Source organism: Hesperophylax consimilis, chromosome 3 (assembly GCF_061612785.1).
Source record: "Hesperophylax consimilis isolate HC1 chromosome 3, BYU_Hcon_1.0, whole genome shotgun sequence".
Classification (NCBI taxonomy): domain Eukaryota; kingdom Metazoa; phylum Arthropoda; class Insecta; order Trichoptera; family Limnephilidae; genus Hesperophylax; species Hesperophylax consimilis.
This window is the reverse complement of record NC_142838.1, coordinates 32,571,928-32,599,888: the sequence shown is the minus strand read 5'-3', so window position 1 is coordinate 32,599,888 and position 27,961 is coordinate 32,571,928. Positions and strand designations below refer to the sequence as shown.

General features: G+C 33.5%; 2 protein-coding genes and 4 non-coding genes across 6 annotated transcripts in view; 2 read left to right on the top strand and 4 right to left on the bottom strand.

The window, feature by feature from the left end:
* The window catches only part of LOC149425302 (protein rolling stone-like), a 60,724-nt gene extending 56,330 nt beyond the window's left edge, over positions 1 to 4,394 (top strand). The window contains exon 6 of the mRNA XM_089651069.1: positions 11 to 4,394. Coding sequence (XP_089507195.1) covers positions 11 to 227 — 217 coding nt within the window. The 3' untranslated portion in view covers positions 228 to 4,394. The remainder of the gene's footprint in view (positions 1 to 10) is intronic.
* Positions 4,395 to 11,130: 6,736 nt separating this feature from the next.
* On the bottom strand, positions 11,131 to 11,249 carry LOC149425301 (5S ribosomal RNA). Its single transcript, XR_016305737.1, has one exon. It is a non-coding gene; the product is annotated as a 5S ribosomal RNA (ribosomal RNA).
* A 323-nt stretch (positions 11,250 to 11,572) lies between these two features.
* LOC149425300 (5S ribosomal RNA) lies at positions 11,573 to 11,691 on the bottom strand. Its single transcript, XR_016305736.1, has one exon. It is a non-coding gene; the product is annotated as a 5S ribosomal RNA (ribosomal RNA).
* Positions 11,692 to 12,014: 323 nt separating this feature from the next.
* Positions 12,015 to 12,133, bottom strand: LOC149425299 (5S ribosomal RNA). Its single transcript, XR_016305735.1, has one exon. It is a non-coding gene; the product is annotated as a 5S ribosomal RNA (ribosomal RNA).
* A 5,397-nt stretch (positions 12,134 to 17,530) lies between these two features.
* On the bottom strand, positions 17,531 to 17,723 carry LOC149425298 (U2 spliceosomal RNA). The gene has a single exon (XR_016305717.1). It is a non-coding gene; the product is annotated as a U2 spliceosomal RNA (small nuclear RNA).
* Positions 17,724 to 20,253: 2,530 nt separating this feature from the next.
* LOC149425297 (uncharacterized) overlaps positions 20,254 to 27,961 on the top strand; it is a 45,942-nt gene continuing 38,234 nt past the window's right edge. Inside the window, exons 1-2 of the mRNA XM_089650762.1 lie at positions 20,254 to 20,452; positions 22,520 to 23,835. Of these exons, the coding sequence (XP_089506888.1) occupies positions 20,254 to 20,452; positions 22,520 to 23,835 (1,515 nt within the window). The remainder of the gene's footprint in view (positions 20,453 to 22,519; positions 23,836 to 27,961) is intronic.

The following is a 27,961-nucleotide window of genomic DNA, read 5'->3' as shown; positions in this document are numbered from 1 at the left end:
ATTTTATTAGAGATGGGCGTCCCTTCATCTACGCTGCCCTGGACTGGAGGAAGCCTGGCAGAGCCGTGTGCTTCACTCTGCTGTGTCTCACCATCCTGGCCGTAATCCACTGCGTGACCTACTGCTTCTACAGGCTTCGCGTGCGCCTGGCCTACAGCACCAACTTCACCAACCCTTCGGAGGTGCTCACCCCTCAAGAGAAGCCCATGCTCGTTGAACTGGCCTAGGCCCGAACACTGAACACTCAACCCTTCTGCCCTCTGCTTTAAGTCCTACTTCTAAAAGGAGCCATGAGTCTTGTGACATCATCTCTGAAATATTGTCTTTGATGTTTATTGATGTTTGATGTCTATTATAAAAGAAAAAGTATTTTTAGAATAAGATGCCAAAGTGGCGTTAGGATAAGAATTAAATCCACCAAGAATTGCATGAAATTCTTGATTAACATTCAGAACTAGCGAGTATTTCCCAGTCACTGAGCCTAATTAACTTGATATCAAATAACTCTAACATAATCTCGAATAATAAAGGACTTGTTCTCGAAGAAAGGCTAGATCCTCTTCTAAGAGTGTCTTTAGTTTGTACTATCTTTTTGACCAGAGCTGGACATTGTAAACGGTCTATGAGGTGTATGAGAAAAGACTAAAGACTGGACTGTTTTGCCAACTAACTCCTAGCACTGCCAGTTAAAGATTTAGGTGCATTTTAGTTTGAGTTATTCCTTTTTTTAATTACTCCAGTCATTTTAATACTTACCATAGAGATTTTTGTTACGTGTACACAGTGTTATTATCTGGCTTGTAGTGCGAGGCCTGAGATCTGAAAGATCGTGGCGTCTTAAGTGTTAATAGGCATCCATGTGCATAAGAATAAACTAATAGCTCTCTGTGATTCTATTACTAGTAAATTTGTTGTTTTAGATTCATCTTTTCAATAGCATTTACACGTCACACATTACGATTTTATATTGTTATGTTACATTATTTTGTACGCTTCCGGTCATTCGATTTATCGGGAGTTCCTATGTTATTTATTGTAAAAGCGAGTACGTTGAAAGAACATTTCATTTGACTGTATATGTAATCATATGATTCAATGGCTTGGCTAGTGATAGATATATGAAAAGTTATGTTAACAATTGATAAATGTTAATATTAACGAAATGATGGTCATGCGAAAAGTCATGTTATCAATTGATACATTTTAAGATTAAGGAAATTATGGACATATGAAAATTTAGTTTAAAATTGATAAATTTTAGTCATATAAAAAGTTATGTTATCAATTGATGCATGTTAAGATTAAGGAAATGTTGGACATATGAAAATTTATACTAACAATTGATAAATGTTAAGGTTAAGGAAACGGTGGTCATATTGAAAGTTATGTTATCAATTGATTAATGTTACGATTAAGGAAATAATGGATATATGAAAAGTTATGTTAACAATTGATAAATGTTAAGCATAGGGAAATGATGGATATATGAAAAGTTATGTTAACAATTGATAAATGTTAAGCATAAGGAAATGATATGAAAAGTTATTTTAACAATTGATAAATGTTAATATTAAGCAATGCAGTATTGTTGTATAATTATTAAACCAAATAAATAATCGTGTACGCACGTATGAGCTTATATTGAAAATAATCATTATTATTATATCTTGGAAAAATCGGTTACCTCCATTTTGTATTCATCTTGCTAATAATTTACTTTTTAAACCAAAATTAACAGTAATTAAAAATTAAAAACACTAAATTGTCTGTTTAAAATAAATCTACCGGACCATTTTTATTCGCTCTACACGTACTTACAAGTACTTTTGTATGGATATTTTGAGTGAAATGTATCAACTTTACTATGGTAGATTTTATGTTCTAGGATAAGTGGAAGAAAACATGAAATCAAAAATTCGTATAAATATTTCACTGAGAAAACTTACTAATACATAATATTGCTTATTTGTTAAAAATCTGGTCAAATTATTCGTAATCGTATTTAAAACGGAAATTCAAGCCTCTAACGAATGAATTGACAGATTTCCTAACAAACTATCAGTAAAACACGAATGTGTTATTAGGATGTAGGAACACGTGTTCATAAAATTTTTAGAATATTTTCGCATTTCGTCACTATATTTATCAGGATAAGCACAGCTGCGTGAACACGTGTTCCGATATATTCAGAATGTACCAATATTTTATTGGGAAATGGCCTGCCATCACGTTTTGAACAGAATTCAATAAATCAGCCATCCTACTCATTTTTCTCCGTGTACACATGGCAGATGAAACAGGAAACAGAATTTGTTTGGTTAAAATTCTTGATACATTGGTTAAAAGAATTGACTTTTGCGCCAAATATCTTTTAAGTGCACCTGGTTTAAAATAAAATTGTTATTTACTTAGGATGGGTTGTTTTGCAGAATTTGAACAATGCATTAAATTTCAACGTTCGTTTTCGGGTTCTGTGAAAGTCCTATATATATTCTGTTATTATATCATTATAGGCTAGTTGCTTGACAGAACTGAAATAATAAAAGAAAATCTTTCACAAAACATGAAAATTAACTTTGAAATTTGAAGAATTGTTCAAATTGTCCGAAACAACCCATCCTTACATTTTTAGGGCTTTATTCGTATCCACATTAAAGTGGGACAGCTTCTCTTCTGCATGCTTTCTAGATTAAAGTCAATTTTTAAAATAATTACCTTGGGTTTTCAAATATTTTTTGCACTTCACGTCTACCGAAGAAATAACAACTATCATAAAATCATACTTCAGAAATCTGAAACTCACAAAAATCACAATTACTAAATTGTTATGACCTAATTTTTTTTCCATCAGTATAATTTAAAATTATTGGCATTAAAACTAAACAATTGCTAAATATCAATAACAACTTTTCTACGTTTTACGACAAAGGTGATTGATTATTGAGTCAATTATTAAAATACTCAGGTTTTATTGCAATGCTTCGCAAACTTTTGAATCCTGAATAAAATGGATCCATTAAGAAATATTTGTTACCAACAGGACAAAATATAATATTAATTAACCGGTATTTCCCAAAATTCTTTTCAGTTTTTTTGTTGTTTATCTATGTCATCTCTGGTCACTCATCCTAGTAACCGACCAACACTTCAATCCGATCCTGACTGTCCAATACATACTAATTTTTTTTATGTTTTAAGCTAAAAAAAAATCATAAATGTCACCGGATTCCAAAATTGTGTTTACATTTTTTACTCCAAATAATTTTAAGAATCACTGATTAAAATAAGTCAAGTTTACACCTAAGAAGTAGAACAATAGTTGACCGGAAAACAGAACAACCGGATTTCATTGAAGTAAACAACAAAATAATAAAAGAAAACAAACATTCTTTCAACTTAACGTAAAAACTAAAAATAATGATGACGCACACACTAACTCACTCAAATACTTTCTATTTGCTCTTCACTGTGCTATCATGCTAGGTACAAATTTAGTTCAAGCAAAAAAGAGCAACTAGATCTACTCTCCTAATATCCACTTAAAAAAATATCATCACTTCTGAAACTATTTTAATCATTTTTTTCTTTATACTATTAAATTTTGTTCTTGAAATTGAAACTGAAAATATTTCAAGTTATGAGATAACATTATTTTCATCAAAAATGAAAGAAAAGTTGCTTTGTGAAATACTTTTGTTTAAGTCTACTGATTTATTAATGAAACTCATTGAAACCAAAATATTTCGTGGAAAGGGAGATTATTAAGTAATTATTTATTGGAAATGATTAATTTTCTAGTAAAAATACTTGACATATCTATTTATACAAGCTCATCATTATTACTATTAAAAGTCTTGTAATTTAAACATTTAGAATAAGAGTGTATATTATATTTATAATAACTAAGTGAGTAGTCAAAATGGTTCCTTAAAAAATATATTTTCTTAAGTAATATCAAATTATTTATTTTTAAACCATTAAAAATACGCGTATATTTATTAGGTTCTTATTTAATATTATTCTATAATAATAGTAATATTTGGCTAATTTATATAACGCCGTTTTCGTGAAAAATTACCTGAAGGGTGCTGTGTGTACGCATGTGTTTTTGAATATTAAATTTGTTTGGTAAACCATGTCTTGAACACAATATGTATAAATAAACAGTCCTATTTTGTAGAAATATGTTTTTTTCTGTTCGTTTATTTTATTTTTATTTCAAAACTGCAATAATAAACTCTCGAAAAAAGTAAAATTCAAATGCTTTTTGGTGGTTTTGTGTAGAACAGTCTTCAAATTACAAGATAATAAATTAATTTTTGCTGATTTAGGCATTTTTAACCAAAAAATTACTATTACAATTTTTTTTCAGTTATTTAGAGAAATCATAAATGAAATTCCTCAGCCTTAATATCTCTAAATACCAAGAATAGCACTCTTTTTAGGGTGAATTGCCTAATACAAAAAAAAAAGAATGGCAATATGATATTGCGATTCTTTTTTTGAAAAACAAATAACCACTATTATATAAAATTCAAGATTTTTAAATAGTTTTACGAATTTTTAAATATTCGTTTTTTTTAGCTTGAAGGGTTTTATCAAACCACAACCGAAATGTATTTAATGGAATTATCGAAATAACAACTCTCTACATATGGCGTGTCTCGAAAATTCATTGGAATATTTAGAATAATAATAACAAATGGCTTACCGAAAAGTAATTTTATAATCAAACCTATAAAAGCGTAATATTATGGAAGAGAAATTTGATCATTGCAAATTACAGACCAACAAAAGATAAAAAGAAATAATTATTTTTGAGTGAAAACGAATGCTGTCTTTTAGAGAAATGTTTTAGTATCCCAATTTGTCGCAAGTATATTTAAATTGTGTGTTTTCACAAATTAGTAATTTAAAATAATATAATAAATAATTCCAGAGTTGAAGATAATAGTCCTGGTGTAATACCACGTTGTTTCAAATGGCTTTGGCCATGTTTGGCGACCAGGTCTGAATAGCCACCTTCCTCGTCCCATCTCCTTCCCCTTCCCACTACCTTCACCCTCACAACATACCCCAATTGGGGATGCTTTAGAGTTTAGAGTCACTGGCTCCAGCCGGTTGGGGGTAGTTTGGACTCTTCTGCGGTTTCACGTAAAAAAAAAATTATTGTTACAAATAATTTTACTTTCGGTGTAATTTTTAACATCCACAGTATCCACACGCCCTATCTAGACTTTGTTGGTCGATGAATAGAATAAAACCGGGTGCCTGGTATTAAAAGGTTCATAGAAAGTTTAACTTGATGTTATTAAAACATTAACCATATCAATAGTTAAGAAATAGTGAGATATTAATTTTAACGGATATGAATGTTGGTCAATATTTCCCGTAAAATATTCTCCTCTTTTTACTTCATTTTTTTGCAACATTATAATTATTTACTTTTATTGCACACATGTATACGCAATCTGCCGCACCCTTAAAGGATCATCGCACTTTAAAGATTATATATTTTAGGATTATTTTTTCTATGATTTAAATATAGATATTGATGTAAATCTTTTTGGGCTTCATAAAATATCTCTTGAAATGTATGATTTTTTTAAAAGTTTATTTATTTATAATTTATCTATCCCTGGTAGCAACATCCGAATAGCCCCTCTTAAGAAGGGGCAGAGCAACTGGGCTAACATATTCCTGCTCACTCAAGTAAAAGCACGCTGGAGAGCGCCCTCAAATTAACTAAAATAATAATAATATCTGTATCTATTTAATCTAATCTATTTTTTGCCTGCTTACTGTTTTATTCGCTTTGAAGCGTATTGGCCTAATATTATTCAGAATCGGGTATTATCACATTTATGCATTCATAGTTATTACTACTGCAAATTGCGTTAGATTTTTTTTTTTATAATAATTAAACTCAATCTACCTTACCGTGTCAATTATGTATGGGTACATATATACATACCTATTATACAGACGCAAAACACAGTCGCAAAAAATCTCCTAGTTTTTTGCGTGGCTGTGTGCTTTTTTTGCAACATATTTACCATAATTAACCTAACCCAAAAGCGCTATCAGGACGAAATTTAACATGCGTGAATTTTACGTACCGACACTACTACAACACTCATATAAAAGATATGTATCAAAAGGCGGAATTATATATGGATGAAGTTACACAAGGACAGACAAATTGTTACTGGAAATTATTAGCTAAATTTCAAATTTAAAAAAAAAGAGTTATGTTTGATGTTAGGTTAGGTAATTCCGTCAGTTCTTCTGGCAGTTAGGAAACTCCCAAAAGCGACCCTCTCCTTTTAAATTTAGGTTAGGTTAACATTACAGATTAAAAACAGAAAATGCATGTGACGGCATGCCCTCCTGCAGAAATTTATGTTTATAAAAAAATTAATCACACATTTTTTTACGTCATTTGAGGGACTGAAATTTATAGTTGAACTTAAAATATTATTAATTTAAAAAATATTTTACTGACTGTAATAATTACCCAATAATTCAATTTTGAACCAGTTCATTCTGGAAAAAAGATAATTTTATCCGTTTAAAATCTGATGATTTACCATGTTGGCATAATTACCTTTTTTATTTGTCATCATATCATTATTTATAGTATAAATATTACAATGTAAGATGTTCCTTTCAGCACTGCTTGTTAACTTAGTAGATTACCCAATAAAAAAATATTAAAAATACAGATTTATTTTCTTTCATGCATTATACCTATACATACCTATACATTAGAGCTTAACACTCCTAACTTTATAATCAAGGGCGTCACTAGTGCAGCTGTTGAATTAAATGCAATTTTTTATTACCTGTTATTTATGTTAACTGGAAAACAAATAGTTTTCAAGAAGTAATAAAATTTATACAAAATTGTTGGAAATATTTCCCTTTAGTGGTGCTACAACTAATGACTAAAAACTGTAGGAAATATTTCCCTTTAGTGGTGCTACAACTAATGACTAAAAACTGTAGGAAATATTTCCCTTTAGTGGTGCTACAACTAATGACTAAAAACTGTAGGAAATATTTCCCTTTAGTGGTGCTACAACTAATGACTAAAAACTGTAGGAAATATTTCCCTTTAGTGGTGCTACAACTAATGACTAAAAACTTTTGGAAATATTTCCCTTTAGTGGTGCTACAACTAAAGAGTAAAAACTGTTGTAAGTACTCCCCTTTTGGTGCTAGAACTGAAGACCAAAATCTGTTAGAAATATTTCCCTTTACTGGTGCTACAACTAATGACTAAAAACTGTTAAACTTGGTTTTTTCAATGTTGATTCAAATTTACTTAAAAAAATGTATATTTCAGGCGCTACAGAATGGATCTTAAGTACGGGTTGTTTCACAGAATTTGAACAATTAGAAACAATTCTGTTAGTATATGATTATTAGCCAGATGTTTCACAAAACTGAAATAATTGCAGAACTTGAATAGAATCTTCATAGAACTTGAAAAACAACTTTGAAATTCGATGAACCGGTCCTTAGATTCGTAAAATTAAATACGAATTCAAACTATGTTTAATTGTAATATGTACAAGTTTGTCAATTTTTTTTTAAATATGAATACCGCATAAGAGTCCCAACTGCTCCCAACCGTCTGGAACCAGTGAGACTATGGCATCCCCAATTGGGGTATGTTGTAAGGCTGAAGCTTGTGGGGAAGGGAAGGAGATGGGAAAGAGTAAGGTGGGGGAGTACCCGGCTATTCAGATCTGATCACCTATATATACTGTATATAATTAATATGAAAGAATTATGATTTATTTTGACACCAATTAATTAAATAAGAAAGGCGAATAAGTCCTACCTTTTCAAATTTTTATTCTCATTTTTTGCGACGCGACGCTCTCCACCCATCACTTCGATAGAATTCGATAGAATCCAGCGGAGTCTAAAAAATTGGCAGATAAATCAAATTTAACTGTTACGCAGAAGAGGGCTACCAATAATCTCTATGAACAACAATTTACAAATTATTTTGTATTGTCTCAATGTATTTTGTAGAAAAAAATTAGATTTTGACGTGGTGTTGTGAAAGTATCATTGTAAAAAGTAATGTACCGTGAGATGTGAAATGAGTTCTCAACGTTTCGAGGCCATTTCACGTCTATTCTTCACCAGTACGACACTGAAAAGCGGTTATTTTAAAACGATGAACAGTGTTATTATATGCGTTCTCGATGGGTACTTCCAAGAAGATTCAGATAACATTTTTTTTTCCTGAAAAAAAAAATTAGGATTAAGTATATACCTACTGTTTGGTCTCGTGATGTAATAAAACTACCGCATGTTTGTAAAAACACGAACGCCGAGTATCACGAGATGGTTTCGACTCCGTCTAATTCCATTTCGTACCAAATACCTAGAACAATCATAAGATGAAACAATCAAGCAACGTACGTCATGCGGTATACATTATTCAACCAGTAACCGGTCGCTAAAATTACTCATAGACTCATAGAGTATGGTCGTCAAATTTCGAATTTATGAACTAGAGGTGAGGCGTATTTATCGTACCCTGTAAAAGTACCGGGTATTTTCATGCGGTACTTTGCACTTGTGACAAATCTCTAAAATACCTGTTTGCAAAATAATCAAAAGTATTTTATACTGGGACTGAGTATTTATTACTTTCTGTCCCCAGATATGTATAACATACTGGTACTTTTAACAGGTACTTTAAATAGGTATTTTTAATAGGTAACTTTTATAGGTAGTTTTCGTACCTGTAGACACTGTACTTAGTAACGGCAAAAGCACCATAAGACTAGAAAAAAATGTGGGGAATTTTTCGACAGGGTATTTCCTAGATACCTCCCCCCCCTATGGAATTGAAAAGTTAGTGTGGGAATCACACGTTGGGAATTACCTTTCACAGAAATTCTCTAACAACCCCCCACCCCATGGATTTGAAAAATTACTGTGGGCCATCGTTACTCACAAGTATTTATTACTTTCTGTCCCCAGATACTCACTTGTCCTAATCCTCAGGTCGATATTAAATGGGTATTTTTGACGGGTATTTTTATGGGAATTCCTGATGGGTACTTTTTTCAGTGATTCAGTGATTTATTAACCAATATACACATAATACATAATTAAAGAATATATATATATAATATTAGTGATAACAATACCAATCCAAAATACTCATGAGTATTTTTTACCGGGACTAAATATTTTTTAATAGGTACTTTTACCAGCTATTTTTAATGGGTATTTTTGATGGCTATTTTAAAGTATGTATTTTTGATGGGTATTTTCAGTAGGTATTTTCGATGGGTATTTTTAGTAGGTATTTCTGATAGGTATTTTTGATGAGTATTTTTGTTGGGTATTTTTTAGCAGGTATTATATTTTTGTAGTAGGTATTTTTGACCTACCTTAGTATTTGATCTGAAAAAAAATTGTGGGGAATTTAGGTTTACAGAAATATTCTCTAGGGGAATAATGTTTTTCAGAAATTCTCTAACAACCCCCTCCCCCCCATTTCGAATAATAAAACGGGGAATCAAGCTCCTGTAGAATATTTGTGGGGAATATGTGGGCAGAATTTATGTGAGTTCATTAGAATTACTTATTGTGAATCAATCCTCAGGTCGGTATTAAATACTGTATTTTGTCACCGGTATTTTTTTGTACCTAATGTACCTGTACTGTACTCATTGTACCCAGTAATAGAGGTGAAGCGTATTTACTAGAAAAGATGTTTGGAACAGATATTTCAAAGAGACTTTCGTACTTAGTATTTGTTTTTAAGTATTGCGCGTCTTGCGAGTACCTATTGCACGTCTTGCGAGTATTGGACGTCTTGCGAGTCTTGCACGTCTTGCGAGTCTTGCGAGTATTGCACGTCTTGCGAGTCTTGCGAGTATTGGACGTCTCACGCGTCTTGCTAGTCTTGCGCGTCTCGCGTATTCATACTGAGGGCGGGGCATATGTATAGGCATCTCGTTACTCGCTTACATAATGCCGGCGCCAGACATGTGTTCAAATATAAGTGAACACTTATTTGAAGACTTTGCTCACACATTTGGTCACTTATGTGTGTCTCTGCCAGATATGTGTTCAAAGATTTGATCACTTCTTTGAGCTCACAGTTTTCAAATAGACCTCACATAATATGGACGACGATTTGGTCGACACAGTTTGCTTATATTATTTATGTGCTAGTAATGCCCTTTTCGTTTTGGGTCCCATATGTCAGGCTCTCCTTGTAATAATTCAATGAATTCAAACACGCCCTCATTGTTCCACTCCATCGCTAGTTCGCTTGGTTATGGCTTGTTTGTGTACGCACGCGGCACGACAACTCTCCATGGCGACGTTCGCGCTACTGGGCTTCGCGCAGTGTGGCAGGCATGCAAACATTTTGACTTTGATCCCTTTGATGTGCGCCAAAGAAACCGACACGGAACGGTAAAGCGCACTTAAGTGCGCAAATAAGTGAACACAGTATCAAATGCCCGTGCCACACATGTGAACACTTATGTGAACACTTCTTTGAACACATGTCTGGCGCCGGCATAGTGTTTCCCTAATCTTTGAATACTAGGGAAACACTCTTCTTATGTAGGTGAGTAAGCGAGAAAGGATATGATACTGAATTTAGTACCAAAAGTCTCGGTACTCTTTCTCGCTTACTCTCCCACGTAAGAAGAGTATTTCCCTTTTTTTTTTTTTTTGAAGTGAAACTTCTTTACCCGCGTCATGCAATTTCGAGTACCGGAGTAAAACCAACTCATGACCGAAACGAAAATGCGGGACCGATTAAAGTTCATTTGATCTAGTCAAAGTTTTGAAGTAAAATATAAATGCTTCTTAGCTCATCTCGACAACTGGCGTTGGTGGTGTAATGGTCAGCGTAGTTGCTTTCCAAGCAGTTGATCCGAGTTCGATTCTCGGCCATCGCACATTATTTTTTTGTTTTTAACGCCTTTTTTTTTTTCAATGGTTGACCATAATATCAATCCACTAAGTAATATTTTAGGCCTGTAGCATACTTGAAAAGTTAAAGAATGATATAAAATTTTTTATGATGTTAACGATAAAAAAATAAAAAAAAACATAAAATTACCATAAAAAATGGGCCAACGGCACGCGGTGTTCCCAAGCGGTCACCCATCCAAGTACTGACCGCGCCCAATGTTGCTTAACTTCGGTGATCGGACGAGAACCGGTGTGTTCAACATGGTATGGTCGTTGGCAAACGCTAAACAATATTAATTTCTATTCTACCTGCCAATAAATATATGAAAATTAGTATAAAAAAGCCCTAATAATACTGAAAACATTAGCAAGGTGTGTGCGACGTTGATAAAAATAATCATTACATACGCGCTTGAAAAAGATCGTAATTACATCCATAACTTTGCAGGAATTTTTTTTTTCAATGGTTGACCATAATATCAATCCACTAAGTAATATTTTAGGCCTGTAGCATACTTGAAAAGTTAAAGAATTTTATGATATTATTAATGATAGTAACGATAAAAAAATAAAAAAAAACATGAAATTACCATAAAAAATGGGCCAACGGCACGCGGTGTTCCCAAGCGGTCACCCATCCAAGTACTGACCGCGCCCAATGTTGCTTAACTTCGGTGATCGGACGAGAACCGGTGTGTTCAACATGGTATGGTCGTTGGCAAACGCTAAACAATATTAATTTCTATTCTACCTGCCAATAAATATATGAAAATTAGTATAAAAAAGCCCTAATAATACTGAAAACATTAGCAAGGTGTGTGCGACGTTGATAAAAATAATCATTACATACGCGCTTGAAAAAGATCGTAATTACATCCATAACTTTGCAGGAATTTTTTTTTTCAATGGTTGACCATAATATCAATCCACTAAGTAATATTTTAGGCCTGTAGCATACTTGAAAAGTTAAAGAATTTTATGATATTATTAATGATAGTAACGATAAAAAAATAAAAAAAAACATGAAATTACCATAAAAAATGGGCCAACGGCACGCGGTGTTCCCAAGCGGTCACCCATCCAAGTACTGACCGCGCCCAATGTTGCTTAACTTCGGTGATCGGACGAGAACCGGTGTGTTCAACATGGTATGGTCGTTGGCAAACGCTAAACAATATTAATTTCTACTCTACCTGCCAATAAATATATGAAAATTAGTATAAAAAAGCCCTAATAATACTGAAAACATTAGCAAGGTGTATGCGACGTTGATAAAAATAATCATTACATACGCGCTTGAAAAAGATCGTAATTACATCCATAACTTTGCAGGAATTTTTTGAAGTGAAACTTCTTTACGCGCGTCATGCAATTTCGAGGACCGGAGTAAAACCGACTCATGACCGTGACGAAAAAACGGGATCATTTCGCTATAGGAGCCTAGCTAATATTATATACCTAGTTTAACTCACTCTCCTAACTCATCTTCGCTGTCTACAGGCAGAGCGCACGACTGTGGTCGTGAAGAACCGAGGTTCGATCCCCGCTTTAACTAATTTTTTTTCTTCTTTTTTTATAACTTTTAATTTTTTTTATCACATGCTACTTATAAATATGTCAATAGACAGAAAAAAAGAGAGAATGAAATGAAAAGAGAGAGAGAGAAGAATACTAGAAGTTTCACTTCTGTCTTGCGTAGGCTTGACACACCCATTTTTTTTTTTTATTAAATATCAAAAATAATATACAAAAATCAAAAAGTCCCAATAAACTACTTTAAAGTAGTTTGTCATTGGGTACTTTTAACTTAAACAGATTATATCAAATGTATACATTCATATCATGAGAGGTGTAATACAATAAAAATAAAAACAAAAAACAATTAAAGCGTATGCAGTTAGAAATAGTTTGTATTAGAGTCTAGTACAAACTATTTCTTTCAGCTAGCCAATTTTTCAACAAAAAATTTCTTTTTATATTTGTACATTTTTTGATTTCTGCAGGTAACATATTTAAACAATTTGGTATCATGTAGTCTAGCGTTCTTTTTCCATATTTGTTTACATGCTTTGGTACGATTAGTCCTTCATTTAATGTAAATCGAGTATTGTAAGTGTGTTCCAGTTTATTTATGTACATAGGGCTATTTATGTGCTGAAAAATTATTTTATACCACATAATTGCTCTTACCGAGAGGATTTTCAGATTTTGATAAAGGTGTGGAACATTATGCCTTTGTTCATATAAACTTTTATGAGCTAATAATTTAGCAAGAGAATTTTGAACTGCTTGAACATGATTTATATTTGTTTTAGAGGAAAATCCCCAAGCTGTAATTCCATACCTTATGATAGATTCAGCTAGTGATAAATAAATTATTCGAAGTGTGCATATTGGAACATAAAATTTTAATTTATATAATCTACTAATAATAGATCTCAGTCGTTCACAGACTTTATTTATCTGTAATCCAAATACTGAAACAATGAAGACGAGGTACATACACTAAGCCGTGCATTACGAACCTGCACTAGGTAGGAAGCGCCCGGTCGGACCTCCTTTCCGTCAATGCTATTGTACGCTTGCTAAAACCTTTTTTAACTGGTGGACGCATATTACCGGAGTTTTACTGACAATAGCAGCCGAGATCGCGCTTGATTTTAACAGCCACTAATTCTCCAACTTTGGTGATTACTGTTTAACATAATTATACAGTTTTTTTAGTGCCGTATTTAATTTTTTTGTAGATATATTAATTTTCATAATCATTAAAAAATATCTTAACAGAGCATTATTAACACACATATTATATGTGAAAGAATGTGTTAGGTACCCGTTCTACGGGTTTATATGCAGTTTCCTTTTGATGAAATATTCTTACCCACAAAACAAAAGGATTTGAAGTGTTGTTTAAAATTCTAGGAGATAATTAAACATTATTAATATATTTTTGGTTTCGGTTGCCTCCATATTGTACCTTCTTTAATTGTCTGCTCAGAAGATTCTTACTTCTGAGCACAAACTGAATCCTGTTTTATATTGTGTTAGTTTTAATGTTCTTGTTTTGTCCTGTCCTGCTGTTATTGTTATTCTAAGTTTTGTCATCACTTTGTATAAACAGTGTATTTAGTTATAATAATAACAAGGCATTTATAGAGCGCAGTTTAGTGTCATTTCACTTCAAATGCGTTTTACTATGACAAACTTAAAAACTGTAAAGTATGTAACGGTAGTGTTATAATATTAGACCTGTATTGGGTAAGGCACCTTGTAGGAATAATTTTAAGAACATGTCCACCAATACTAAATTACCGTTTTTAAGTTTGTATATTAAAGCGCATTTGAAGTGAAATGACACTGGACTGCGCTATATAAATGCTATGTTATTATTATTATATATTCTGTGTTAATAATTCCCTTTTAAGATATTTTTACAAATATATCCACAAAAAAATTAAATACAGCATTTAAAAACAAACTGTGTACTTACATGAATCAGTAATCCGTAAAGTTGGAGAATTACTGACTGTTAAAAGCCAGCGCGATCTCGACTGGTATTGTCAATAAATTCCGACAGTATGCGTCCACCAGTTAAAAAAAGTTTTAGCAAGCGTACAAAAGCATCGCCGGAGACGAGGTCCGGCCGGGCGCTTCCTACCTAGTGCACATAATTAGTGCACGGCTAATGTAATTCTCGCTTTCGAAAATTGGAAGCTATCTTGTGCGAACTGCGAACGAAAGTGGCGCCATCTAGAAATAAAATATTAGGGCTATATAGAAAAATATTTTCACTGTGTTCTTTGTCATACCTATATGATTTAAGTGGAATTATTTTTTTGAATCTATGATGTATCTTAGTTTCCTCACTCTGTCTTTTAGTACGTTAATGTGTGTGGACGATTTTATGCATTAATTTGTCTACTTAACTGTAATGTATAGGTATTTTATTTCGGTTTAGCTTTCTATCACTAAACACGAGATATTGCAGTTATGTTGTTGTGTATTTGCTTAGAGTGGATTATAATTTATTTTTCTTTAGTGTTCCTTGTTTTTTATGCAGAATTGTAAAAAATATATTTTTTTAAACATAGTGTTAAGTAGTAAATTTATATCAAACCACTTCTTTAGTTCATTGATATATCTGTGTTGGCCATGGAACTAGGATATCCATACTCTTTGGTGTTGGCCATGTTGTTTATTTCCGTCTATGTTTATTAGTAGCACTGTGTCGTCCGCGTGGGGGATAATGTTTTTTTTATGCATAATGGTATATAATAAGGTTTTTTAAACATAGTGTTAAGTAGTAAATTTATGTCAAACCATTTCTTTTAGTTCATTGATGTATCTGTGTTGGCCATGTTGTTTATTTCCGTCCATGTTTATTAGTAGCACTGTGTCGTCCTTTTGTTTCACCTTAATTACTATAAAAGGCAATCTGCATCTGGGAAATTTAAATTTTAACATTCTAATTTTCATTTAAATAAAATGAAAATTCGCTTTCGTTGTATGGGACGACAGCCATTTAATAATTTAACTTCTTGGGGCCTCTTATTTAGGTAAGTTTTCCGTGCTAAGGCTGCCTTTACACTTGGAAGTTTTTTCCTGTAAGTTGCTCACGTAAGCGACTTACGACAAATTTACCAATGTAAACGACACCATAAGTCACTTACCGTAATTTTTACCAAGTTACGGAAGAGTTTTTTTTACGTAAGTTTTTGACAGGTCTAATCGCTCACGCGGGAATTTACGGCTCTCTCACAGCTTATCAAAACAGATTGATAAGTTGAGACGCTTACAGTAAGTTTTGACGTCACTGTCGGGATGGTAAAACAGAAATCTGCAACACTGACAGGTCTTTCTGCCGTTGCTCCTCGGGACTTGTTTATTTGTTGCCATGAACAGCTTTATGAAATAATACTCTGCAATAATCTATGGAGACTAACATAACATTATTTATCATCACAATGTCATGTTTAAAAAATGCCTGTGTAAATGTGTGATAATGATTCTAGTATTCGACTTCACGAACTGATGGATCAGCTATCAAACTTCACAACAAATTAATATCTCGAATGAATGCATACAAAAATGCAATACAAGAATACGTAGAAAACATTACCTGACGCCAAAAATCGAAGAATCACCATTAATTTTTCTAACTAACTAACTAACCATCACGCCGTTTCCCTGCAGGGGTAGGCTGAGAGGATGGACAGCCAAACAACTCGGTCTTGGCACACACTTATTGCCTCATTCACATTCATACATCGTCTAATACATACTCTTCTATTATTATGACTGTTGACATGGCCCGATTCAAGTATCTGATTCACTTGGTCGTGCCATGTCTTCCTCGGGCGTCCCCGACTTCTGCTACCATTCACATTTGCATCGTATATTCTCCTTACACTCCTTTCTTTGCTCATTCGCTCTACATGCCCAAACCATCTAAGCGTCCCTTTCTTGATCTTACTCATTACGCTTACATCAGCCTTGTACTCTTTGCGGATCTCCGCATTTCTCACACGATCGTACATGGTGTTACACACATACGCCTCAGGAATCTCATTAATTTTTCAGCGGGTGAAATAGCATTCCGAAAACGAGTATCATTCTTTTTAATTAGCGGTCCAACCATTTCCAATATGTATTAGAAGTCAGTTGCTCTAATTTGGATAAAATTAAGTAATTTTCGTTGATCCTCAATTCTTAATTCTGCCGTTAAACGAACGAAATCCCCATCAGTACTTTTTCTTTGAAGCCAACTCCTAGTCCAATACTCTGCGGGCCCTTACTTTTTTGTTTGACAAAATTGTGCATATTATCGCAGCGGCAATCCGTTGTGTGCGGAAATGGGTATTATATGGGGATCCACGATCTAACCGTAAATAAACAAATCCCTGTTTTCAAATATTACTAACTGACAGCTGTCAAAGTCGGCGGCAACGCGTTGTCAGGAAGCCATCTTACCAAAAATAGAATTACTGGTGTAGCGGTCTCTGTGAGAAGTTCGTAAGTTAAACTTCCAAACAACTTCCGTGAGCATTATTTACGATAAGTTGGATGCATATGTAATCGCTCCTGTGAGTAACTTATCAAAAATTTACGAAAGTCGTAAATTTTACTTACAAGTGTAAACCTAGCCTAAGACTCATTTATCAAATTAATTAGGTTAGGTAAGATGAGAATCTCCGAAACCGGTTCGTTCGGAGAGAAATAAATAAAGTTTTAAAAATAAAAATTTATTTTATTTTGCTTCATTGAAATTGAAATCCTCTAGCAACCTCCCCATGATGGATTTGAAAAATCGTTGTGGGAACCACATATGACATTTTTTTGGGGGAATTACTTTTTTAGAAATTCTCTAACAACCCCCCCCCCCCCCCATGTAATGAGCAAGTGAAATACTAGGGAACAGGTATTTGGACTAATACCAATTGTTCCGAGTATCAAGAAGAGCTAGTGTGACTCACCTCTACCCAGCAACGAAAACTCATTACGCATTACTGGATTGTACCCGGAACGCGGAACGAAAAGCACCCGCAGGACGTATGTAAGTTTAAGATGGGCCGATCCCGGCGGCACTGCAATGCCGGGCCAACCCGCGACAGGAGTGGAGCAAGCCCCGAACATCCCGTCACATTCCAAAAATCAGTTTAATATACTGGTCCCGCATTGCGGGAACTATCAGATATTAAGCTGATAAGAACAGATACTACACTTTGATCTTAGCCAACAGGCCGAGAAGCGATACCAAAAAACTGAAAATCAGTCTTTATATTGACCTGTTGGAATTATCCCTCTGCGAGCTGATAGCGGAAGTGGCGCCATCTCTTCGCCATCAACATACACTAATTGCAACGGAGCCTTAAAATAACTCATTAGTGTTACAATCATTTCAAACATATTTTTATATACTGGTATTAAATGAAAATATTTATATTTCTCCAAAAAGCATTTAAATACACCTGTTTTAATTTATACAATGCGTTAAAAAAAATGTTAAGTTTGCTGGCAATTTTTTTTTGTTTTTTAGAATTCTCTTTCCTTCCTTTTTTTTCCTTTTCCTTTTTTCCTGCCCACACTACATACCAAAATTGGCTTATTAGGTTGCCATGTGTACCAGTCGATTAAACTCAACCTCCTTCCCAACCTTAGTGCACACGTTCCTAGTACTAACAAATCAGGTCTCTCTGAGAGTCTCTCTCTGGGACAGGAGTGCTCCTGGCTGGGGTGGTGCAATCGTACCAATTTTCTGAATTTCCTATAATTTTCTGATTTTTTTAAAGCAAGAGTATTTGGAATGTTCACAGTACATTATTTTTGAAAAAACTTCCTGAAAAAAATTCTTTCAGGGAGGACTTTTTTCTTAATTGTCTGAAGTTAATATAACAGCTTTTTTCTTGGTGTTTAGACTGAGAGAAACCTTATTGGCCATATGTAACTACGTAGCCATTTGGTGTAGGATTTTATCTTATTTCAAGACTAAAATATAATTATGCTGTTTACTTACCCTACGAATTATTAAAAAGTACTCGTATGTAAGAAAAAAAAGTGGGTGTGTCAAGCCTACGCAAGACAGAAGTGAAACTTCTTTTGTTAAACCGTATGAACCACAATCAATTACGTATTTCACTCGTATTACACTCACGACGCAGTATACTAACCAAGCAGCTGATGCTTGGCGTGGCGCAGTTCGCTGGTGTCTGAGAGAGAGGAAAGAAGAGAAGAGAGAGAACGTTCGTGAGCGGCTCCCCCACCTCAACAAGCGCATATGGTGAGAGAGGGACAGTGAACGGTGAGCGGTGGTGGGGGTACCCGCATTTTCGTGTCGATCCTGACTCGGTTTTACTCCGTCCATCGAAAATCCATTACGCGCCTAAAGAAGTTTCACTTCAACAAAATATGCATTCCTTTAGAGATACAATCGGTCCATCGGGGTTTTCGGAAATTCCTCATCCCTAGATCTTTTGCAATTAATTTCACTTCTTTGAATAATGCCATATTTTTTAATACTATTTTAAGCAATTTTTAATTTTTCTCTTTTTAATTTTATTCAGGAAACAAACAGTCATTTATATATTTAGCATAAATAGCAATTATTTACAACATTAGACCAATAATGTTCCATTAATTCTAGTCGTTGATTCAATATTTGCAGCTATACAATATGTTTATAAATGACAAAGAAATATAAAAAAATAAACATAAGGAATTGCAAAAAATATTTTTTTATTATGTGAAATAATAGGATTATTTCACATAATAAAAAAATAGTTTTACAGATACGTCCTATTAAAGAATTTACATTAATTACCGTTTTTTTAATCTGACATTATTATTTTTCAATCCGTAAAAGTGCATTTATTATTGGTTGAAAAATACTACAACTATATCGTTTTTTTATTGTTTAACCTAAGTAAGAATATTTTCACTTGTTTATATAGAATGGTGAGTAAACAAATAAATGTTGAATCATTTTGTAAAGAGATGGCGCTATTAATTGTTTATAATAATAGTGTCCAGTAGGTAGTAAATTCGTAAAATAGTTCCATATAGGGTGAACGCTCCTATAGTCAGCCTGTGCCTATTGTCAGCCTCTTTCATAATTTCGTGAAATAATAAGAAAAATGTGCACTCTATCACCATATATGAGAATGTTCACGCACTAGTAACTAATGAACCAAACATGGTTTCAAAATGGCGGCTCTAACTTATTTTCTGTCCCTATATTCGACCGTTGCTTTCAAACAAGTGAAGACCTGTCAGACATTCTCCCGCGCGCCATAATAAATTTGCAGTTGACCACGGTTTCAAAGTAAGTTTAAAAACCCTGAATTTTACTAATATTGTTGAGTTAAGTGTTATTTTATGTTTCTGTGATTATTTTGCCTTGTTTTCAAGCATTCAAATTATGTTTATGATGTTTGATTTTTGCAATGTTGTGGTGGTTGACTTTAGGAACAAATTTTGTTAGAGCATCCTAAAGTCAGCCGGGGGGGCTGTCCTTAGGCCATGTGTAGGTTATTTCAAATATGGAATCTAAGTGTGCAGTAGTGTTCTCTATCTTTACAATGTGATCTTACATACACAAATAAATGCATTAAAATAAAAACACCAAAGGTCAGCCGCCTCATTTTGTTTTGGGGTAGACGTGGCTGACTTTAGGAACTTAATGATCCAAATGTCAGCCATCAACGTGCTAATACACTTTATGGTATGGTGAATGATTTAATGTTGTATTTGAATTCTAGGTAGGTATTCATAAAAACGAAATTCAACATGCCGAAAGAGAAGATCGTCAAACCAAAGGGATATAAAAAACCCCTTCTACAATACGACCGAAGCAAAATTGAAGATGCTCTCCGAGCAATAAGGGGAGATCAAATTAGCATCAGAGAAGCCAGCAGAAAATATGGAGTTCCCAGGGGAACTCTACAAGATCGTCTCCACGGCAGAGTTCCTGATAAAACAAATATGGGTAGAGATTAGAGGTGGGCAAAATTGATTGAATTAATTCCATGAATTAATTCAATCTTGTAACACAATCGATCTTATTCTCATTTTCAAAAGGAATTGAATCTTAATTCGTTATCGTTGGCATTTTTTTCTAAACATTTTACAATTAAATTATTTCATGATAATAAGGTAACAATTAATAATGATGTGCACTTTAAATGATTTAAATATTATAGTGTTTCATAGAAATCTAATTAAATATTATTACGGTACTATGGCGGCGCGCCGCGAAGTTTATATGTACTGTGCCCTGTCGCACTAAATCGCGTATCTAGTATCCCGCGTCCCGCGCCGTAATCCAAAAGACTCTTTTCATCGAGTCCCCAGTCAAGGAATTAACGAATTTATTCCGTTTTCAGTTGTGACGTCACGCGTCGTGACACAAATCCTATGTCCCATGTACCGAGTCTGTCCGGACAAGCGCTCAATCTCAGGGAATAAGTGAAACAGGACAGAGGCAGTGACACTCGAGACAGAGTTCCCAATTCCCTATTCGTAATCGAGTCCCTTTCCTTACTAGTTACAGGTCCGTCCGCACCGTCTGCAAGAACGCAATTCATTAATGTCGCAGATAGACACAACACACTTACTAGTCAGAAGTTCCTAATTCATTGCGCTATGTCAGCTGTCAATCGGTTCGTCGTTAGTTCCCGCGTGGCTAAACCTTCGATTTAGTACCTAGTCAGGTGAAAACTTTCTACTTCGGAATCTGAATTCTAGTAAAAAAGCGAAAGTATCTCCTGTATTCTTCTCCTTTTCACATGCGAAAATAATGCAATACGCTTAGAAACAAAACGATATTTACGTTATTGTTCTTATAAGTATGTTTTTTATGTACCTGCTTACTTGTAGACGTAAAACGAGATCGGTTGACTGTCGAATTGTGGGTGATGATAACAAGTAATTTGTTTTGATTTCTGTATTTTTGTACTGAATTGTATGCCACTCAATTTCAGACGTTCAATCAGTTTTTATTTGGCGCATGGATTTAAAATTACCATTGAGGTAAGTACCTGCAAACATTAAAATAAATAAATATAATATATATGTGGTTGAAGCTTATTCCAGGTGAACCGATCGGTTAAACAAAAGTGGGATAGTAATAATATAGTTCTTATAATTGCTTTAAGAACGTATCTCATTGCCCCTAAAATAATATATTTTTTATGTAAAGGATAGTAAATATATAGATAGTTTTACGAAGAAAGATAATAATAATTTTTATTCTGGGATTCAGTTTGCCAGCAAAAATTTTCTATGCAAAAAAAGAAAAATCGAGTGAAACTTTTTATTTTTGGTATCGTTTAATGATGTTTTACCTTCGTTTTTTATAGGAAAAAGCAACATATTGAATAGCCAAGATATATTCCAGAAAAAGGATCGAACTTTGGTGTTACTTTTCTGAAGTAGATGGAGGGATGCATTGCTCCACAATTTAGAAATGGCAGTTAAAAAATAAACATCCGACTATTCCTCTCCAGGTCCAGCGCCCTGCGCCTTCCGTTTCCTTTGCGGCACCCATTTTAACGATTTTATTAGTGACTTGTAAAATTACTTTTAATTTTTGTTTGTAAAATAACATATTTATTAAAAAATTTGTAACATGTTTATTTTGTGGAACGACATATCTTTTTTTACTTAAGTTACTCCAAAGCTCTCCTCGCTTTAAGAACTCTGTGCTATAAAGTGTAAAGCTTACAAATACAGGTTTTCTAAGTAAAGTTATAAATGTACTTCTGCAATGTACATAATAAATCCCTATATTTGATATTTTTTGTGTGTTTATTTAAAATGTTTTTTTCAAAACGAACACATTTATGTGAATGCGAAAAAATGGTTCATTATTGTTTTCTTTAAGTTTCCTAAATGTGAGCAATCTAGGTACAATACCAAAATGAAGTGTCGAATGAAGGAATTAAATGAATGAATTTAATGAATTAGTTCACTTGACCAGGTGAATAAGACTGAATTGATTCATTATTGTGAATGAATCTGCCCATGTCTAGTAGAGATACCACATTAACTAAAGAGGAAGAAGAGTCTTTGGTGCAATGGTTATCCGAATTGGCCAAATGTGGATTTTCAAGAAAGAAGGATGATCTTTTAAACACAGTTCAAAAAATTATGAAGGATGACAAACGCCCAAACCCCTTCACAAATGATAGACCGGGAAGAAAATGGTACGACCTATTTATTAAGAGACATCCAATCTTGAATGAGCGTGTCCCGGAAGGTGTAAGTAAGGGTAGAGCGGTTGTTACTGAAGAGTACATACGCAAATGGTTTAATGATCTCAAAAAGTATTTAAGTGACATCAATGCTATAGATCTTTTGGAAGACCCGAAAAGAATACTTAATGGCGATGAAACCAGTTTTAGTGTTTGCCCTAAAACTGGAAAAGTTATCGCACCAAAAGGCTGGAAAAATGTATACGAAATTCAAGCCGGGAATGAAAAAGAAACTATAACGGTATTGTTAGTTTTTACAGCTGCAGGTGACACCTTACAACCGATGGTCGTCTTTCCATATGTTCGACCACCGCGAGATGTAATACAAAGTATGCCCGATGAGTGGTTTCTTGGTCGTTCGGAGACTGGTTGGATGAGGAGTGAAATATTCTTTGAATACGTAGCCAATGCAGTGAATTCTTGGTTGGAGAAAAACTCTGTTCCAAAACCAGTACTCTTGTTAGTAGATGGGCATAAATCTCACCTTACTCTTGAGCTGAGCAAATTCTGCAATGATAATCAAATAATTCTCTATTCATTACCCCCAAACACGACTCACTTGATGCAACCAGCTGACGTCAGCGTTTTCTGGCCTCTTAAAGTCGAATGGCGAAAAACTATTAGAGAATGGCAAGGGAATTCGGAAAATTATAATTCAGTCTTGTCTAAGAGCACCTTTTGTCCATTACTGAACAAAGTGCTACAAAAAGATATGACAGATATTATTAAAAATGGGTTTAGAAAATGTGGGCTGTTCCCTTTTAACCCGGATGCCGTTGACTACACTAAGTGTATTCAAAATACATTAGAGCGTGCGGAAAATACCAACAGAATTGAACAATTAACCACTCCAAAAGATGCGGTTACTTTTAACAGACAAGAAATAATAACAGCACAAAACGTCATCAAAAGCATAAAAAAACAATTAGAGGATGAGAACATAGATGCACTCCGTGTTATCGAAATTATCGAAGCTTCTTTTACTGAAGCAGACAATCGTGTTGTCACTATTGGAAACTACTTTTTAAATTCCAAAGGTGTTCTGGAACCAGATGCTGACCCTCAACCCTCAACCTCAGGCTATGAAGCAAATGAATTACAAATTAGTGATTGCATAGTAAATTGCGACCAAGAAGATGCTCAAAATAATTTATTTTTGTCTATTCCTGATGATGATTTTGAATCACTGGACATGACAAATCATTCCAATTTCTCTCTCCACTCAAGCCCTACCTCAATTATTACTAAGTCTGTAAATACACCACCGCCGGTGCCTGCAACAACACCTTTGTCGTGCGTAACCAACAAAATTAAAAGCGGAATATCTCCCTCCTTCAGCAATCACTTGTTCACTCCAAAATGTTTGCAATTTGGAAAAAGAAAATTGAAACCAGGAGAACCGATGCCGATGGCAATTTCGTCTGATGCTTGGAAGAATTACATGGCCAAAAAAGAAGATATAAAACAGGCACTAGTAAAAAAGAGGATTGAAAGGCAAGAAGCAATAAAAAAAAGAAAAGAAGAACAGGCTACAAAAATAGAAGAACGAACGAAAAGAAGGGAAGAACAAATGAAACGAAAAGCAAACACTGGCAAATACAAGAACCTAGGACGAAAGACTGGAGAAACCAATAAGAAATTAAATGTAACATCTACTCAATCTAAAATTTCATGCACTGGATGTGAAGAAGAATTAATCAGTGATGTAGAAGACGATGATCTGAAAAATGTTGGTTGTGACATCTGTCCAAGATGGTATCACCTCAAGTGTACCCAAAAACACCTTATGCGGAAGTTGCTTCTAAACAATTTACTTGCCATATTTGTCTGCTTACTATGTAGATATAAATAAAATTGCTACTATTGAATACCTATTTTTTTAATTTCACGTCATATGTAATAATTTAAAACCCTCAGCCGTCGACTAGGCTGACTTTAGGAACTCGAAAGGCTGGAGATAGGCACATGGTGGCTGACTTTGGGTGATTTTGGCATTTAATTTTTGAAAGGCCTTTAAATCATTTTCATTGAAACAAATACATTTCCAATAATGATAAGTGAATAGTCTGTTCTTTGAACTATAATAAGGTGTAATTGTTAGAAACTTAAACGCTATTTACTACTTTTTAAACTGTAATAAATCAAGTAAAAATCTTAAGAGGCTGACCTTTGGGACATTCACCCTACAACAACTATTCATAATTGTAATATTCTATTTGAATTGATTATACATAAATTAGGTAGTAAATATAACGTTCTAATATTATTTTGAATATTTATTTATGAACACTTTAAATTTATACATTTTCTATATTTATATACAAGCTGTTAAGGAACCTACTTGACTTATTTTAACCAGTTATTCCTGACCAATTCCAACCAACCCGATCTGACTAGTTAGATTAATTGACATTGTTTGATATGTTGTTTGATCCATTTAGTAAGTGCCTGCTTTGCACATATAATATATAATTCTCATAATGAAAAGTGATAAATAAACAAAAAATAAAATTCTCTTAGCTCCAAAAGCTCTAATGAAATTATTACAGTCAACCTGTCGTCCTTGTTATGTTTTTCAATCAACAAGGTATCGTGTAGAATATCCTTCGTCGCCTTCCCTTGAATAAATAATTCATATTGACAGTAATATTTTGACTCATCAGTTATTTTTTCCTTGCAAGGGGCGTTCAAATAATCATTCTGTAATGACACTCGTCCATGCGCGAATATAAACAAAAAATCAAGGAACATTATTGCAAGCTATTGTTCGGAATGTAAATCATTTCTGAAAATTTGTACTACGATTCTTATCTGTTTCTAAATACGATTCTAAATACGAACAAACAATTCGTTTCAAACAAGGCATTGTTCAAATCTCAGGTACCCTAAACATTTTTATCGTTGCTCTTCTAACTGACAACCACCGAAAAAATAAACAGATAGAGGTTTTTTTTCATACTTGTGTTGGAGTTTATGTAACATTAATATAAATATCGACGTTTTTCTTGAGTGGATAATGTTCCGTGTCGAAGTCGAAGGGTATTATGCAAATTGTCTTATTTAACGCAATGGTGCCACAACTGATTTATTCACGTCGGTCATCTTCCACAGATTGCATACGACTGTTCTAAAACACGTACAATGTACCCATAGACGTCTTGTATGTTTATGAATGATCCTGTAATCTACATGTCGATTTTAGGTACCTACGTTACCCAATGTGTTCGAAATGTCCTAGATTCATCATCGCATTAGCAATTCGCGTTGAAACGACTCACATCAGGATGGATAATTAAAAACTTATAGATAAGTCCGAATTTGTAGACTGTTCCCATGATAATATATATTTTTTGTTTTTTCAATAGACTAAATAACTGATAAACTAGTAATTTATCAGTTATGAGTTAGTTTCCAATTTTCTGTTATTTAATACATCAAAACCAAAATTTCCTTTGAAATCATTTTTATTACTAGGTAGAAGTGTTGATTTATACGTAGGTAATCTAGCTACATTATAGACCATATATTTTATGCAACTTTTTTATTTATTTCAAAACGGAGAAACGTCACTATCTCAAAGACAATTCTTTTTTATACGTTCTTCAGGCAGGGAGGTAAAATACTATTGAAAGAATGCGAATATGAAAAATAATCTTTACTGAAAAAGGCCACAATCTTAAAAACGGAAACGGAACGTACAAAAAAATTTACGGGTATACGAAATACAAAACAGTCGAGTTAAACAGGACTTCGCTTCGCTGACTCAAATATAGGAATTTAAAACATTTTTGTTAAAAGGAGACAAATGTTTTACCTATTTGGAAAATACTATACTTTTTTGAAACGTTCAATTCAAGAATTTTGATTCAGTACCTACAATTTATTGTTCGAGAGTTTTCGTTTGCCTTGGTTCCCACCGTGGAAATGCCCAAAATTCTGCTTCATTACTTTTTACGCAATACTTCCAATTTTGAGATTTTTAACTATTTGGATCCTAGCATCTAGCTAGAAGCCATCGTTTTGGTTATTTGAGCCTTAAAAGGCGTTAACTCTTTATTTAGACCGACAATGAAAAGTCAACTTAGTATGCAACACCATACGGGTGTGATTTGGTTCACATTGGGATTTAGAATGCCACGTATTTCGCTTATAAGAATTGCTTTTCTGAAGTAACTACAAACTCTAACTGTCTTCCGTATTAGTTTATTACGAGCCGGTTCAGCGTTGGCATAGTTAAACACATTTTAAGCCCGGTTTAATGCCGTTTTTATCATACCTGCGCCCTGGTTATTTATTAATCAGGTTTTTCACTGTTTAAAACACTACTAAAGATAAGTATTAAAGATATGTGCGTATCTACGTAAAAGGAATTAAGTTACTTCATACTTTATGTCTCCAAATTTGGACGATTGCAAGGAATTGTGCATGACAGCATTTTGTTTTGTATTTCTACAGTTTTGTTTATAGCAACATCAGATACAGACTTTAAATGTAAATATAAAAAAAATAATGTTTTCATGTTTGTATTAACAGGGTTATAATTGACAATTACAAAAACAAATTCTTAATACAATTAAATGATAGGAAATTTGCAATACACTAATCTTGTTTTATATTACTACCATTCAATGGCATAAAATGGGGGGCTTGAGGCCAGGCGTGAATTTTTAGAATTCACCCGGTGGGTATTTTTTGAAAATTATAATTTTTGTGTATAAAGTCATGAACAACCAAATGCTAAAATATTTTAAGGATGAAATTGTTTTTAATAGAGATGTTCATAATTAGTTAATTACGAAACCAGAAATGTAAATAGAATTAGATTGCCACATATGAAGAAATAAAAATCACAGAACTGCCTAATGTAGGTACAAAGGACTAAAGATGTATGATGAAATGCCTGAAAGTAAGAAGAATGAATGTATTTAAAAAGAAATGTTATGTTTATTGTAAAAATATTTAAAGTTTCAAAATGAAATATTATCTTGTTTAAATTAGTTTACATTTAAATTTTTGTATAAACTAACTCAATAAATAATAAAAATATATATATATTTCACAACTTTCCAAGTTAAAACCTCTATAATCGACAAAATATGAAAATTTTTAATAATTTTAAACAACTGTATCTCAAACACTATTAAGTTCACAGAATTTATTTTTAATTATAGCAAATTTAGTATACTTAAAAGTATAGGTACTGCTTTGTTTGCTGAAAAAATTGACCATCGGGGTCAAAATTG